At 36.0% G+C, this 16,108-nt stretch overlaps 2 protein-coding genes across 4 annotated transcripts in view; one reads left to right on the forward strand and one right to left on the reverse strand.

The window, feature by feature from the left end:
- Positions 1 to 415: 415 nt before the first annotated feature.
- LOC114242708 (MIT domain-containing protein 1) lies at positions 416 to 3,804 on the forward strand. Its single transcript, XM_028173971.2, has 4 exons — positions 416 to 727; positions 920 to 1,158; positions 1,904 to 2,103; positions 2,447 to 3,804. Exons 1-4 carry the CDS (start codon positions 601 to 603, stop codon positions 2,607 to 2,609), a joined length of 729 nt encoding a protein of 242 aa, XP_028029772.2. The 5' UTR covers positions 416 to 600; the 3' UTR covers positions 2,610 to 3,804.
- A 1,366-nt stretch (positions 3,805 to 5,170) lies between these two features.
- The window catches only part of insc (spindle orientation adaptor protein inscuteable), a 55,134-nt gene continuing 44,196 nt past the window's right edge, over positions 5,171 to 16,108 (reverse strand). For 2 of the 3 annotated variants that reach the window (XM_028173953.2, XM_089739301.1), the window contains exons 3-10: positions 12,607 to 14,526; positions 12,220 to 12,504; positions 11,722 to 12,025; positions 10,510 to 10,797; positions 9,196 to 9,367; positions 8,333 to 8,538; positions 7,320 to 7,507; positions 5,171 to 6,617 (exon numbers count right to left, since the gene is read on the reverse strand). In XM_028173953.2, the coding sequence (XP_028029754.2) occupies positions 6,347 to 6,617; positions 7,320 to 7,507; positions 8,333 to 8,538; positions 9,196 to 9,367; positions 10,510 to 10,797; positions 11,722 to 12,025; positions 12,220 to 12,504; positions 12,607 to 14,525 (3,633 nt within the window). In that variant the 5' untranslated portion in view covers position 14,526 and the 3' untranslated portion in view covers positions 5,171 to 6,346. The remainder of the gene's footprint in view (positions 6,618 to 7,319; positions 7,508 to 8,332; positions 8,539 to 9,195; positions 9,368 to 10,509; positions 10,798 to 11,721; positions 12,026 to 12,219; positions 12,505 to 12,606; positions 14,527 to 16,108) is intronic. The other variant, XM_028173954.2, reaches the window with a different exon arrangement.

Below are 16,108 nucleotides of genomic sequence, written 5' to 3' on the forward strand. Positions count from 1 at the left end.
GTATTTACTAGCGTTTTGTTAACAAGTGCGTTTATACTGTCTAATTATTTGTTATGTAGATCAAAAAAATATCGAAAACTTCAACAATACTTCAACAAAAAAATGTCAGTGAAGACGGCCAATAAAGATATCTAGTAAAGGGGGGTCAACTTAAGAGTGATCATTTGTTTAATTAATTATAAATAAATAAAAGACCAACAAACAATTTTTACATTCGCACATTAACGAACAAATGACGAACAAATAATTAAAAATTAAAAATAATCTGAAAATCAAAAAATCATCTCATTTTATTTAATTTCATCCCAGTTGATTAATGTCTTAAATTAATCATTTTCATTTCATTTATCTCCATATTATCATTTTTCATAAAAATAAGAATATAAATTAAAATAAGACATGACTTAAAGGTCTTAGTTACCAGGTCGTAAAATCCCTTAAAAAATAGTTAATATGGCCTAAAGGTATAAACTAAAAAAAAAATTAGTTTTAATACACAATATTTATAAAGCAACTTCAAAAGTTAACCATCGTTTCACGCTAAACATAAGAATGATAAAATAAATATTATTAAATGAGTTTAATGTAACTAAAGTAAAAATGAATATAGAGCACGCAGCTATAAACATATTGAAACGAGGAGTAGAATTAGACACAAAGAAACGATATACGGAAGCATTGGTGTGTTATCAAGAAGGACTACAGATTTTAGTCGATAAAATGAAAGGTAATTTAGATAATTACTTAATTTAAATTCAAAATTCAAAATTCAAAAATAACTACTATGGTGAAAAGCCAGTGTATGAGAATTTGTGCTCTACTCTTGATTTTTTTTATTAAGAGGCATATAGAGATTTTGTTTATTTTAAATTAATAACCACTATTCCAATTATAAAATTATAATATACAAAAATATTAGGTGAACCTGATGAATCACTGAGGTCATATTTGAGGAAGAAAGTCGAGGAATACATGAATAGAGCTGAGACAATAAAAAAGTTAGTTTTGCAACAAAAGGAGGCCGGCCAATTTCATGAACAAATCCATATAGAGAATAATTCAATAGGGCATAGCTACAAAACACTTTTCGGGAGGTTCCTTGATGAAGATGTTCAATTTGTGATTGTCGAAGACCCATACATTAGGTATCATCATCAGGTAATATGAATAAAACAGATTTCTTTATTACAATTTCGTATCAGTAAAAAACAGTAGCAAAGATAGCATAGCATTTATATAGCAAAGATCAGGTATGCAGTTAAATTTTACACAATGCCTCTGACATAATTTATATACCTATAATTTATATATAACTACTTCAATTAAAATATACTAAAAGTTTTTATGTCTTCTTATCAATAGCAAGTTTGAGTTTTTTTCTCAAATCAACTATATATTTCAGAAATTAAACATACCATTAATAAAATGGGTAGGCCTCCCACTAGGTGGATTAAAAACCTGCTAAAAAAAGCAGCAATCAGACTGATCAAATCAGAAAACTTTGGGAAGGCCTATGTCCAGCAATGCACAAGTGTTTCAGTTGTGCTGAATTGGTAAAAAAATTACTTTTTAAGCATTGGGGTTAGTAACTTTGGAATTAAACATTACCTAGTCAAATTATAAAGATAATTATTTGATCCTTTATGATGGGCTGTTTTCTGCAACTTTATGAACAAGCCCCTGTGCATGTTACTGCAGTGATGTAGCCAATGACTCCGATGTTATTGATAATAGAACCTCTGAGAACAATCAATGTTAAACACATGTTGCTCATAAATTCATGATGTCTTGAATCAGTTATTGTTTACAATATAAAAAAATTTCAGTGATAGTTTGAAATTCACCAATTGCTAATAATATACAAAAATAATAATTTGTTCATAGGTGTGATATCAAATTTCAGTGTCAAAATTTTCTGAAGCTCTCGGAATTATTAGTAAGGTCATGTCCAAATCTTAGTTACATTGAACTCATTACATCAAGTGATGCAAAGTCGGCGAACGATCAGAAGAATTGTTTTCATATCTTACAAAATGATTTGGGAAGACATAAAATTAAATTAGCTGTCAAATATTCAGAAACCTTACATGATAGACAGATTATGTAAGTATTAAACAGAAATATTTTATTCTTACTTTTATTTGCCAGTGAAGATTTGCAAGCTATCATTGCTTAGTCTGGTGTGTACTAGTTGTAAGTGGTAATTGATAAACATCAACATGCAGTATCATTACCTCTAGCTCAACAATTTAAATATCTCCATCAGCTGCAGTTTTGTTACATATAATGTCATTTGAAACTAAATGATGATGATAAGTTATAGACAATGAACTACATTAATCCCATTGACACAACCCACCGATCTTCTCAGTTGGCTATCAGGCTGCTAATATACTACCAGTGACACCAGTTTGTATTGACTTTTTTATTTACATTACATTTACAGTCTGAGCTCAGGTTGGATCATCAAGATTGGACGAGGTCTAGACTACTTTAAGGCTCCGGAGAACAAATATTGTCTAGGAGTGTTCGAAATGGATCTAAGACCCTGTTTGGAGACAACAGTAGATATAGTACACTCAAAGAATGTGAGACAGATTCAAAGTTAAACAAAATTTTAGTTTCTAAATCAAAAAAAGTAATAAACCAAAAAATTCTTGAATACAAAAACTTAGAGGAACTTTAAAAACAAAATTAAAACTGAATGTTCTATTTTCTGTTGGCTCTTTTGCCTGCATTAAATATAGTTAGAACAATATACTTGAAATGGGAGCTCAATTTATATTGGTTGTTCTTGGCTGTAAAAAACTGTGATATTACAGTTATACGGGCCATATTCGCGACGAAAAATTAATCAAGTTCAATACAGTAGTTGTGTCAGTGGTGCTAAAACGAACAAAAGATTATGATATGTATACGTATAAGAAAATATTGTATTTTGTTATTTCTTGGTATACAAAAGAATGTGAAAACTGGAATTATAAAAAAAAAAAAGGATTTATACTTTTTTTTGTCTTCTGTAATATGGTCCACCTGATAGTGAGTGTTTACCGTCGCACATGGACGACAGCAATGTCTGGGGCACAGACATCCGATCTGCATTCCGTTGAGTACTCTTCACAAACTTTCTTTGAAGAAGGACAGCTTGCAAGGATAGCGTTCAAGAAACACCGTATAGGAGAAGTTCATTCCAAAGCCGTTTGGTACGCGTTAAAAAAGATTTCTCGAAACGCACTGTGGATGAACTCTGCTCTGCTCGGCGATGGTAAAAATCAGTGTGCTTAGTGCTAGTTTTTAACGGCGTTTTAACAGCGCCCCTAGCGACAAACGTACGCAAACATTCCAACTCCATACAAATTTGCGTTAACTTTAACGCTATCGAGAACGTTAAAAAGCTCACACTAAGCACACAGATGAAGGGTTCATATCAAATCATTTCTCAGAGCACACTGTCTATGAAATATGATTAATAATTATAAGAATAAACATAATGATGTTAGTTAAAATTAAATTAAATAAAAAATTTGATATTATCATGGAGATATAGAGAGTAGTCTCATAAAACAATTTGCACATTTATTAAATGATGAATGAATATGATTATTTTTTTTACAAGAATATTATCACCTAAATGTGAGTGTAACTGTAAGAGTGTTTGTAAGACTGCACGTGTCGTTTCATACGTACACTTAATACGGTTTCGTATTAGGGTGTAAGAAAATACCGTAAAGTTATTTAAGACCATTTCTAAGACACTTTTCAAGGTTATGTTAACATATCAATAAAACATTTGCTATTTCTCTATGTGGAATTTATTTATTGCAGTTGAACTAACAAGTGCTTAACATTGTCATATTGAGGGGTGAAAGGCTTTTTAATTTATGCAAAACATTTTGCAACTTTATTTTTTTTGTTTTCTTTTTTTCCTACCTAAGCTAATAGTCTTGAGAGGCCATTTCAGCGTAACCTTAACAAGTAGGTGAGCTCACGGAGCTCAAACCTGACGACGTTGCTAACACTAGCAAGAGCCATGCTTCGCAGAATCTACCACTGAATCGGAAACGCGACCCGCTGAGAAGATACGGAGAGAAACTCTGTGGGCTAATTACAATTTTACAGGAGAACCATTTAAAGTTTAAAATTTGGAAAAATATAATAAGTAAAAAACTTCTCCAGCTATTGTAATGAAGTAAACTTAATTGAAGTTCAATTAAAAATATCGAACTGTTGATGCTGATACCAAATAAAACGCACCTTTAAATACAAAGATAAATGTCGCTCAAACCGAATAGCCTTTCACCCCTCGATATATAAGTTCAGGGTAAAATAATGAATTTCGTGTGTGAAGCCATTTATAAGTGTCAAAATTGTTCTTTAATTTTGGCATAATAAAAATAATAAAACAATTGTCACCTGAACTTCGCGTGGCTGTGGCTGTGTTTTTAATGGAGGTAGGACTTCTTGTGAGTTCGCACGGGTAGGTACCACTAGCCTGCCTATTTATGCCGAGAAGCAGCGATGCGTTACGGTTTGAAAGGTGGGGCAGTCTATAGCCTATATATATATAATGACTATACCATTTAGACTAGACCTTAGAACTCATCTCTCATGGTGGGTAGCGGGATTTATGTTATAGATGTTTATGGGATCCGATAACCATTTAACACCAGGTAGACTGTGAGCTCGTCCACCCATCTATGCAATAAGAAAATAAAAATATCATTCTGTCTACACACTGAAGATATTATCAAAGAGATTTAGTTAAGCGATGCTCTGCAGTACCAGTTTAATACACATAAATGATATACAAATATACACTAAACTAATCAATCAGTAAAGTAATCAATTGTGATTTAAAATTCCATTTTAAAAACTATCTTTTATCTATTAATTCCTGGTCACACTACACATTCATCTCATTTCATTTAATTTCATCCCAGTTGATTAATATCTCAAATTAATCATCTTCACTTTATTTCATTTCATTTCACTTCAGATTATCATTTTTCATAAAAATAATTTTTTTTTTAACATAAGACATGACTTAAAGGTCTTAGTTACCAGGTCATTAAATCCCTAAAAAAAATATATATGATCTCTGATATTATTGAATAATAATCCAAACTGACTAACATTGTTTAAATAAAAAATGTTTCCAATAAAAAACACATTTGGAGATAATATAGTTTTATTGAAATGAAAATGTAACATTATAACGGCTTTATTAATAAACGTCTTTACTAAACTAGACATAGTTCTATCGCGTTTATTAAAAAAACTGCTAAATAGTAGCCTTTCGTTTATAATATACAATTTCACCGAAAATTACCATTAACGTTTTGTACTGGTAACAGGACAATTAATGTTGCCAGTACAAAAAAAAAGTGATAATAACTTTGGTTAAATAAGGTTTGTTTCTTAACTTAAAAACTTTGTTTCAGAAATTTATGTAGGTTTTTTTTTTTTTTTTATTGCTTAGATGGTATTTGTATAAGGCTAACGAATACTAAAAGACTAGTAAATTAATTACACGAGTAAGTATGGCCTCCGAAGACAGAAACATAAAATGTATTAAAACTACAGCGACATTTACAAAGCGTCAAAATTATTGAACATTTGATTAATTGTTATATTTTATTTAATATAAAAATGACAATATTTCAATAATGGAATGCATGGTGAATACGAATCCATACGGCACGAAACTTTTTATTTCATTTGTCAAATGTTTTTGAATAGCAATTTTATCAAGACAATAATACAATGGATTCGTCTTCACTTATATAGTATCTCAATATGCCCTATATGTTAGGATATTTAATTAGAATTGTTGGGTTCTAAAATAGAAAATCACAAATTTGGAACCTGTGGCGTTGCGATAGAGTAATAAATTTTGGCACGATAATATCAGTATAATATATATATATAAAACGCCGCCATTTTGAATCGCACTTACTAAGGCATCGCATTTATATGACTCTTGACTTGTATGTCTATAAACATTTCTAAAAGTAATCATTACCGTTATTTTGGCAATTGGATAAATGTCATATCTCTTTTTAAAATGGTTTTTGTATTTAGAAATCAAACAAATACTTATAGAGCCAGTAATATGATAAAAAGTTTCAGTAAAACACTTTTAGGTAAAGTTGGTGACATTACAGATTTGTGACGTCACAAAAAGGGTTACACTCAAAGCACCTTTTTTTTTTTATTACCCACTTGCTACAGTGGCGCCACCCTCTTTGGTCGCTTTTCGTTGTAAACTTTAGCACACAGAGAGCGTGCTTCTTACCTCTTCCCTCCATAGTTCAGTCTCAATCAGATATATTATTAATCTCACAAATTAAACGTAGCTCTCCTGTTTGGCCGAAAACAGCATTAGGGACTCCATTAAATGAGGTCGGATCATTTCTTGTACGTCTTTTTGGTATTCTTCGAACGCTTCAGGGATGTGCTTGAAGATGTTCCTCAGAGCTTTGAGGCAGTGTATGAGAGTTTGATCGGGATTTTTCTCCGGATGGGGGCGTGTCCTCTGCGATCTAACCAAGCGGATTAGATGAGGCACGCCTTCCAGTTGGACGATTTGGTGCGCCACGTCTGGTATCACTGATAGTCTGTGGTGGGAAGATGGGTTCAATTAGTATTAATTATCTGTGATAATAAAAAGTAGGTATGTTAAACTTTATTTGAAGACTGAATTGTTTTAACTTTTTTTCCAATTTTTTTCAAGTTTTAATCGATTTCAAGAGATCGCGGACTAGATGATTTTAAGCGGTTGCCAGAATTCCACAGATTTAAATAGCAGATTAAAATCACAATAATAGTTGCATAAAGAATAGTTTTTCTATTCATTGAACATAAATTGAATATTGCCTCGTGCGTATAAGAGTCTCAAAAAATACCAGATATACACACGTTCTATTAATGTTAACAATCTTAAAATATCTATCTATCTTAATTAGTCTAAAGAAACGTCTAAAGTTTAAAGAAAGAAACGTAAAGTAGGTAAACGTAAAGTAACCTAAAGAAACGTAAAGAAACGTTTCGATACTGATTGCAATAATTTTCAAACTATGGTCTAGTTGTTAATGGAAATTTAAAAAATATCGATTTCGATATCTAATTATCGATATTAGGTGACAAACGAAATAAGCAGAGGTGTGGTTGTGTGTGTGTGTGTTTTTTTTCTAACACCTATTCTAGTAACCTCGGGGGATATTCTAGATTCATCGAACTGGTAGGTGAGCTCACGGGCCTCAAACTTGACGATGTTGCTAACACTGGCCCTACCAAGAGGGAAGGTACGTTGTATTCACCTGGCGATGGCTTCAGTGGCGTGGCAGTGCAGGCGGGTCTGCGCCCGCAGCTCGGCGGCGCGCGCGGCCGGCGAGGGCGGCGACCTGGTGAAGCACACCAGCGCCGCGCACACCCGCCCCGCGCGGCTCAGCGCCAGCACGCAGCGCGGCACGCCCGCCAGCACCGACACCAGCGACGCGGTCTGCTCCTGGACAGGCAATAGTACGTTGTTAAAAAAATCCCGATCCTGCGGAAATAATGGAAAGCAGTCGACGTCGCCCCAAACACGTCATTTCGGATCCTCCCGATACACTAACGGCGCTTCTAGGTACCTCAAGGACCGCTCATCGTTCTCGTCGAAACCGTAGCTTGCGACGAAGAGCTCGGCGAGTAAATTTAACCCTCAGACACAGCCCACTGAGTATCTCGCCGGATCTTCTCAGTGGGTCGCGTTTCCGATCCGGTGGTAGATTCTGCGAAGCACGGCTCTTGCTAGGGACAGTGCTAGCAACGTCGTCAGGCTTGAGCCCCATGAGCTCACCTACTAATTAAAGCGACGCTGATATAGCTTAGGTAGGGAAAAAAAAGTAAAAAAAAAATAAACCAACATACACCTAAACAAAGATTACAATTTTCCTACCGTTTCAATTTTTCCCCCCTACCTATTCTAGTGTTGCTAACACTGGCCCTAGCAAGAGCCGTGCTTCGCAGAATCTACCACCGGATCGGAAATGCGACCCACTGAGAAGATCCGGCGAGAAACTCAGTGGGTTGTGACTGTGGGTTAATTTACTCGCCGAGCCCTTCATCACACTTGCCAAGGTTTGGCAAGTGTATAGTTATGAGTAGTACTACATTTCGCGTTAGTTCCAGCAAAGCCAATAATTTGTTACTTCGTTGTACCTTTCAGAATTTATATATTTAAAAAAAAAATATATATATATTATAATAAATTTTAAATGATTTATTACATTTATAAACTAAGTAGAATTAATTGCTGTATTCTCATAAATATAACGTTAAATATACTAACTTGCAAAAACACGGATATGTAAGGTCCCCTTCGTTTCACCGCGTCCAGAAGCCTCTCGACGGTGTGATGTTTGTCCATCACCTCGACGATGTCGGACCTCGTCCGGTCGCCGTCCCGCTTCTCCACCTCCAGCTCTCGTACCAAGTTCACGAGACAGGCCGTGCACAGCAACAGTAGCTGGCAGCAATCGGTGCGAGACAAGATACCTGAGCGAAACAAATGATTTGGTAATTTCGACTCTGTTATCTATATATTAATACGTGAAGCAAAAAACTTTGTACCCCTTTTTACGCAAATTGCGCGGAGGGAGGAGTATGAAATTTCCCACACTTATAGAGAATATAGAGAAGGCGTGCAGAATGTTAATATTTAAAAAAATATATGCATTAATAATACATTAATTCAACAAAAAAAACATAACACACTACCATGTATTTGACACACACACATAATTATATATACCCTTTATTTACAATCAAACTTTTGTCATTGCCATTAAAGTCTGGTCAAATTGAGAATAGTTAGCTTATCTTTATTAATATTTGTATTTAGTATAGTCTTGGCGAAATCTGTGATTATAGAAGTATGATAGTCTTTGACAATAGAACCTTAATAAAGTTAAAAGTTATGTATAACTTCTGGTTTAAGTTTCAATTAATTATACTCGAATTTCGACTACAGAGGGACCACTAGTCTATACTAATTTATAAAGCTGAAGAGTTTGTTTGAACGCACTAATCACAGGAAGTACTGGTCCGATTTGAACTATTTTACGTAGCGACATCTATCGTCTAAAAATACATTAATAGATACAAATAATTTTCACCAGATGGCGTTGCACTTCAAATTAAATCTAAACTCACCAGTAATGTTTTCAACGATTTTATCCAAGAATAAATGTAATTGAGTCAAATCGTAATGTCCTCTCAGCCAGGGCGCCGTGATCTGAGTGAGTACGGTGATCGCCTCGCGCATCTGCGGCTCCGGGTTCGACCGGTCCGAGAGAATGTCTGATATTATCTCAATACCACCACCCTGCGGATAAAAGCGATGGGTTGATGAACGCTGCGATATAATCATCAGGTTTGAGCCCCGTGAGCTCACCTACTAGTTAAGGCGACGCTGATATAGCCTCTCAAGGCTGTCAGCTTAGGTAGGAAAAAAAAAAGCGATATAACATCGGATAGTTTATAGAAGTATATATGATTGTGTTAACAAAATGTTGTTTTTTTTTCGAATTACATAATATACAATTTCGAAGACATTTTTTTTGTTGCTTAAAATTGAATATTTTAATTATTATTTTTACTTATTACTTAGATGGGTGGACTAGCCCACAGCCCACCTGGTGTTAAGTGATTACTGGAGCCCATAGACATCTACAACGTAAATACGCCACCCACCTTGAGATATAAGTTTTAAGATCTCAAGTATAGTTACAACGGCTGCCCCACCCTTCAAATCGAAACGCATTACTGCTTCACGGCAGAAATATGCAGGGCGGTGGTACCTACATGCGGACTCGCAAGCGGTCCTACCACCAGTAATGTATAAATGGAAGCGAGTAATGTATAAATGGCTATTGTAACCGGAAATCTATTGCGTGTACCTACTTACTAAATATGAGTCATTTGAAACCGAGCTAATGATTATTAAAGCTTGTATTGATAATCGATAGGCCAGAATATTGATGGCACTCTTTATAATAAAGATATAATGATGTACACAGCCAATTTAATATCTACTATTACTGTAATAATACTATAACTTAGTATGTATAATAATTTAAACATATTTATAAGCAAATAGGACGTATTGTAAGCGCATACAGGTAGATATCACAACACTGCATATTTATGCGTCACGCGTTCCGTTTTGAAGGGTTGCCATGTATATGATTTACACATTCGAGTTTTCGACCTCATGTCTCAAGGTGGGTCACAGTTTTGTTAATGCTTTAACATTATAATAGAAATAATTTGAAGTACCTAGCTTGTCTAAAAAAATGTGTATCTAAATATATTAGCATTAGAACCAGTTGTAATTTGTTTATTTGTTTTAATAGTTGCAATGGTGCATATGCGACCTTATGCCTATGCCTAAACTAAATGCTTGTTGGAAAGCTTAATTTACAAAATATTATTGACTTATGAATAAATTGCGCATAAAATATGTACCTCTTCGAATTGTTTGACGGCGTCTCCTGTCACACACACGGTCGCCAAAGCTCTCAAACTCAAAGCTTTTATCGAGCTTTTATTTGTTTCAATAATCGCTGTCAATAAAGCTCTCGGTACAGCGCAGTCGACAAACGGAAGCTCTGTTATGCTCTTCATTATTTTGGAGCACTTCTCGTGAAGAGAGCTTTCGGTGGGCTCGCTTAGCATCGCCAAGTGCCCGATGGAAGTGAGCGTGCTCTTCAAGATCATGTCCGACGGAGGTTCTTCTATTATCGACACTAAAGTCTGGAAAATAAGTTGTATTTTTCAATAAAACACAGTTGAGTGGTTATCACAGTGGCTGGGTAAAATTGGCATTGCAAACGAAGAGCTAGGGCATTCCTTGTAAGTCCCGCGTTATTGTAGGCCTAATATCTTTTTTGTTACTATATAAATAAATGGCATTATCTTATACCTCCCAAGGTGGATTAACTTTTGATATAAACTCTAAAATGAACCTCTCAAAGGTGTTTACCTAAGCACTATGGCATATTCTGCAAACACGGCTTATAACGATTACTTTATGATGGGCTTTTAGCTTGGCCAAATCCTGGTAGTCTAAAGCGGTCGAGATCAGTTATTATGACCGTGTTTAGTTGGTCATAATTGTCTAAATATATCCATTGTTATCCAATGGCGCAATCACTTTGGAAGCTGCTTGTTTAAATACTGGACAAATACACAATTTGAAAAGTGCTGTTATTGTTTGCGCTTCATATGGTATTATTGTTAGATCGAGGTCATTGCGGTCATGATTCATATTGGACTTTACACATTCTGGTTTTCAATATTTCCCGCTACAATATGAACCAATTAACGCACGAAGACTGTTTTGAGTAGGCATTCCAAACGCACGTTTCCATGTTGCCTAATGCCTACTTATCCTTATTAAGCGAAGTTCCGGATAAAGTTAGCGCAGTCTCCATCGGGAATGTGTATAGCGGACCCTTGAATCCTGAGTATTGGTTAATTGGTCAATCCGAGGTTATGGCGGTCGTATACGCTAAATAATAGTGCTTATAATTTAAGTATGGTCAACGCTAACTGAGAATTGCTACTGAGTGCGGGGGCTTTTTATTAATAGGTCCCTCCATGGCACTTACCCAAGACCTGGCCCGTAGCATTTTCTGCTTACAGTTACATGGATAACCTGGGACCAATTAAGCTTACCTTCATTTGCTGAATTAAAACAGCCTTTGTAGTCTCCAAGAATATGTCAATCAAAGTGTCCAGATGCTTCAATACCAAGTACCACTCGACGTTGCTTTCGTTTAGTTCGATCTTTACATCTTCCCCTATGTCTATTAGTTTCTGCAAATACAGTTGCAGCGACTTCTTTATCTTGTCCCATCTCTCGGGAGTCTCCCCGGGCGGTTTGGTGTTCAGCGTGATGCTGTGAGCTAATACGAACTCATTGATGTTTGCGACCAACAAACATATTTGTTCTTCGCTCGGTTTCGAATCTTCGATTTGCCTGTACAAATATTTAGAAAATCGACTATTACTTTACATAAAAGTGAAAGTTATGTAAATAATTGAGTAGTACAAATTGAACGATTGGTGATTACCTTATAAGCACGCTTCGATAGTTTAATAAGCGTTGGTTAGATAAGGAACAAGTTTATGAAGATGTGTTTAATTGTTTGGTTAATTTACATTTATACTGACCTAAGCACATCGCTGTACTGGTGAACGATGATCTGTCCATGGGTTTGGACTTTTTTGATGTTGCCCGTGATGGTGGCTGAGCTGGCGGATACCATGGCCTTCATTTCCGCGCCTATGGGTTTACTCTGCAGCGTCGTCATGCATTCACTCTCGTAAGACCCGACAAGGTCACAGAGCCAATGTTGCACGGGCTCCGGTTTCCTCTCGCAGAGACGTTCTAACTGGGTTTGGTCGATACTCCTCTCTCTATACAAGATCTCGTTCTGGTTATTCAGGACCACTCTGCTTAAAAATATTACATAAAATTACCAACGGATATTTACATTAATTAAGCTAGTATGTAACGGCGTCAGTCGTAACCGGTTTTGTGTAATCTTTGCGACTTACCTGCTGCGGTTGAAGTCGGTCATAAGATTAGTACGCGATTGGTTCTGTCTGCCGCTGTTCCTTCCATTCATGAACTCGTCAGGAGCTAGCATTTTCGGGGTCGACATGCACGCTAGATCTAATTGTACATCAGCAAAATTCAAATCTTCCTCTCGGAACTTTAATTTTTCACGTTTCGAATCATGTGTTAAGTTTTTGTCGGTTTTTGTATGGGATTCGTATGGGGTTTTCTGTTTGTCTTGGAATTGAGGCGGTGGGGTTACTCTGCTGTTTTTGATGTCGTTATTTTCGTGTTCAGGTTGGTCCTTCGATTTTAGATTTAGGTCGCTGTCTGTGGCCACAAGTCTTTCGTTATAATGAGGTATCAGCATTTCGACTTCGGGATAGCCGACTATTACCCAATTGTTGTGATCATTCGATCTCGGGAGGCCTAGCGGCGGAACTCTGCTACCGTCCATAGTTCCACCAGCGTGAGTGCCTACCACAGTTGTTTTTTCCTTTTTTGGAAATATCCTGAATAGTTCTTTTGTTCTGTCGGCTTTTGTTGCCATTCTTTGTTTCGCTTTGGGTCCCGCTTTCTTGTTTGGTTTTAAATGTAGGCTGTCCATTATGTTCTTTGCCAGCAATGTTTTGATAGGTTTTTCGATTTGTTTTTTACTGTACTGCACTTCGTCAGTGGGCGTGTCTTCATCAATGTATCCCAATGAGTGGTGGCCGTCTTGGATATCAAGAATTTGTTGGTCGAGTTTCTGAGCTTCAAAATTGAGTGATTTATTTAATCTATTCCTTTCGAACCTAGGTGTTGTAGTCAGAGGAGAAGAATTATTTTCATTGGAGATGCTTCGATGGTAGTTCGGTTTGGTTGATCTTTCCGTTGGTACGTATGAAATATTTGAAATCGGCGTACGAACTCTTGGTTGATTGTTGACTGCGATTTCATTGTTGTCAGACAATTTTATATACTCTAAACTTTCATCAGACTTATTATTATTATTTGTTTCTAAGTCTTTAACTTTCGCTAATTTTATAACTTTGGCACTATCGTTCTCAGTGTTGGACACCAACGACTTCTTTAATGGATACTTTTTCGAAGGACTTAGAGCAGATATGTTTTTAATTGGCACTTCTTTGGTATTTTGGTCTTTTGGTTTTATTGGACTCAATAATTCTTTGTTACTTATTTTATTTGAAGTCGCGTTATTGTTCTTTAGTACATTGCAAGCTTTGTAGTTCTTAGATGAAATTGGTTTCGTGTTTTCTTTATTTAAGTTATCATTGTTGATTTTTTTGTGAGAGTTTTCATCTTCATTTTTATTTTCTTCTCCTGGGCCCTTGTCCTTCAAAAGATCCATATGTTCTTCATCTCTGTGTATCTCATAATATTTTTGTAGATCGTACGGAGTTTGAATAACACTACTGCTACGCAGTCTTGGCTTGGGCGTCGGGACTTCATTGTTTGGTGATGTCCTTGAGCTATCCACAACATCTACGTTCTGAGGCGTGTTCACAAATTCCACAACATGTTTGATCGTAACGTTCTCATTGTTGTTAGAATCGCTACTACTAGAAGATTTATTGTTTGACTCGTTTGTATCCGGCGGCGCGTAGTACTGCGAAGGGGGCGGCGAACTATCTGAATCGGAAAATCCGGAATCTTGGCTTTTGTGACTGCCAGGGCTGCCATGCCTTAAAGGCCACTGATTTATCTGCGCATTGGGTTGTGCAATGTTATCGGCGCTATTGTTCCTTTGTTGCTCCGGCTGATTTGCTATCCAGTGGGGTAGCTGAGGTTCCCATTGTTGTTCCTCTCTCGTCCGATTATCTCGGTTCCACTCCGCAGGCTGAGCCACGGGACTGCCGAGATTCGGCGGTGAATCACCCCACCAGACCTTGCTGCGCGTACGTTGAAAATTTGACATTCTGAAAACAAAATAAGCGAGAGTTTAATGATCGATGACGTCATTGTCGGCTCATTATAAAGGATTTAGGCGTGTGGCCCAAGATGCGTGACGGATAGTCACGTGGAACCAAATTATCTTCGATTCGAGTCTTTTTGTTTTCGAGTCATGGGAATGTGTTCATTTGATTACATACAAACAATCGAAGACAAAAACGGGTGTGTAAAGTTCAACGCGTGATGTACAATAGTATATTGCTTAAATTCAGATCTACCGCTGAGCAGATGTTAAAAACCGTTGCGAGTTCTATTGTGCTAAATACAAGGGTGTCCACACGTTGACTGTGATTTGGTCTCCCCTTTGGTATCCCGTCGTATCTGGAATAGCCGCTTAAGCCACCAGTGAACAGGTAGGGAAAAAATTGTATTTCGCAGGACCGGTTTGAAGCAAGTCAAGGAAATGTTAGGTTTTTTCTGCGCGATAGATTCTTTATAGTACGATATGGATGCGATTTATCGGTCCGCGGAAGTCGACTGCATTCTAGATATTGATTTGTAAACAGTTGGCTTTTTATCGTGCCAGTCCTCGATTTATAGTTTAACTTGCACAATATTTTATCAGTGGTTATGAAGGAATGTAGAATTATCGAATATTATGTATGTTATAATTTGTTATTGTTATCGTTTTAAATATAGAACATCGTCGTTGCAAATATGAAATCTAATAAAACTACCCCCAGAAAAAAAATGGAGATTTTTTTTTAGTACATACATAAGTACTAAAAAAATAATTACCACAAAAAAAAAATTTAAATACTAGAGACTATAATAAAAAACTTTTACAATATAATATGAAAACATCATTTTGACCCAAAATGTCACATAGGAGATTTTAAATTCGCAACGACGATATCATGTTTATGTTGAATATTGAAACTTTAAATGGTAAAATTGTTTTTGCATTGCAATATATGTAATTAGATTAGCAGTTATAACGCAAAAAATCTCTCGTATTGTGATGTTATTTTTTGTGATTCATTTAAAATAAATGTTTTTATAACAACTCCTTTGTTCAATGTCAATGATATTAAATCACAAAATTAAAATCTATAACCGGTTCCAAGAAAAGCCACGCCCCCGAAAAGTACCAGTGAAATTAATATATGTACTTATTTATTTCACTTTTGGGTTATCAATCGATTTAAAAAAAAAGGATGAAGTTCTCAATTTGACAGTAGAAATTTTTTGTCTCAAAAAATTTGTAGGTGTACCGATTTTTATGACTCATTTTTATTTGAATGTTGTTGTTTTTTCATTTGCTCCAATTTAATTTTCGTGGTCTGATCTTTTTTTTTTTGTTGCTTAGATGGGTGGACGAGCTCACAGCCCTCCTGGTGTTAAGTGGTTACTGGAGCCCATAGACATCTACAACGTAAATGCGCCACCCACCTTGAGATATAAGTTCTAAGGTCTCAGTATAGTTACAACGGCTGCCCCACCCTTCAAACCGAAACGCATTACGGTAGAAATAGGCAGGGTGGTGATACCTATCCGCGCGGACTCACAAGAGGTACTACCACCAATAATTACGCAAATTATAATTTT

This window comes from Bombyx mandarina, chromosome A1, assembly GCF_030267445.1.
Source record: "Bombyx mandarina strain Sakado chromosome A1, ASM3026744v2".
Classification (NCBI taxonomy): domain Eukaryota; kingdom Metazoa; phylum Arthropoda; class Insecta; order Lepidoptera; family Bombycidae; genus Bombyx; species Bombyx mandarina.

What these genes read in the sequence shown, in the direction of transcription:
- LOC114242708 (XM_028173971.2), top strand. Translation starts at nt 601, where the DNA reads ATGAATATAGAGCACGCAGCTATAAACATATTGAAACGAGGAGTAGAA. An exon ending in TTTAGTCGATAAAATGAAAG is followed by an intron (nt 728 to 919) that starts GTAATTTAGATA and finishes CAAAAATATTAG; the next exon opens with GTGAACCTGATGAATCACTG. An exon ending in TTACATGATAGACAGATTAT is followed by an intron (nt 2,104 to 2,446) that starts GTAAGTATTAAA and finishes TTACATTTACAG; the next exon opens with TCTGAGCTCAGGTTGGATCA.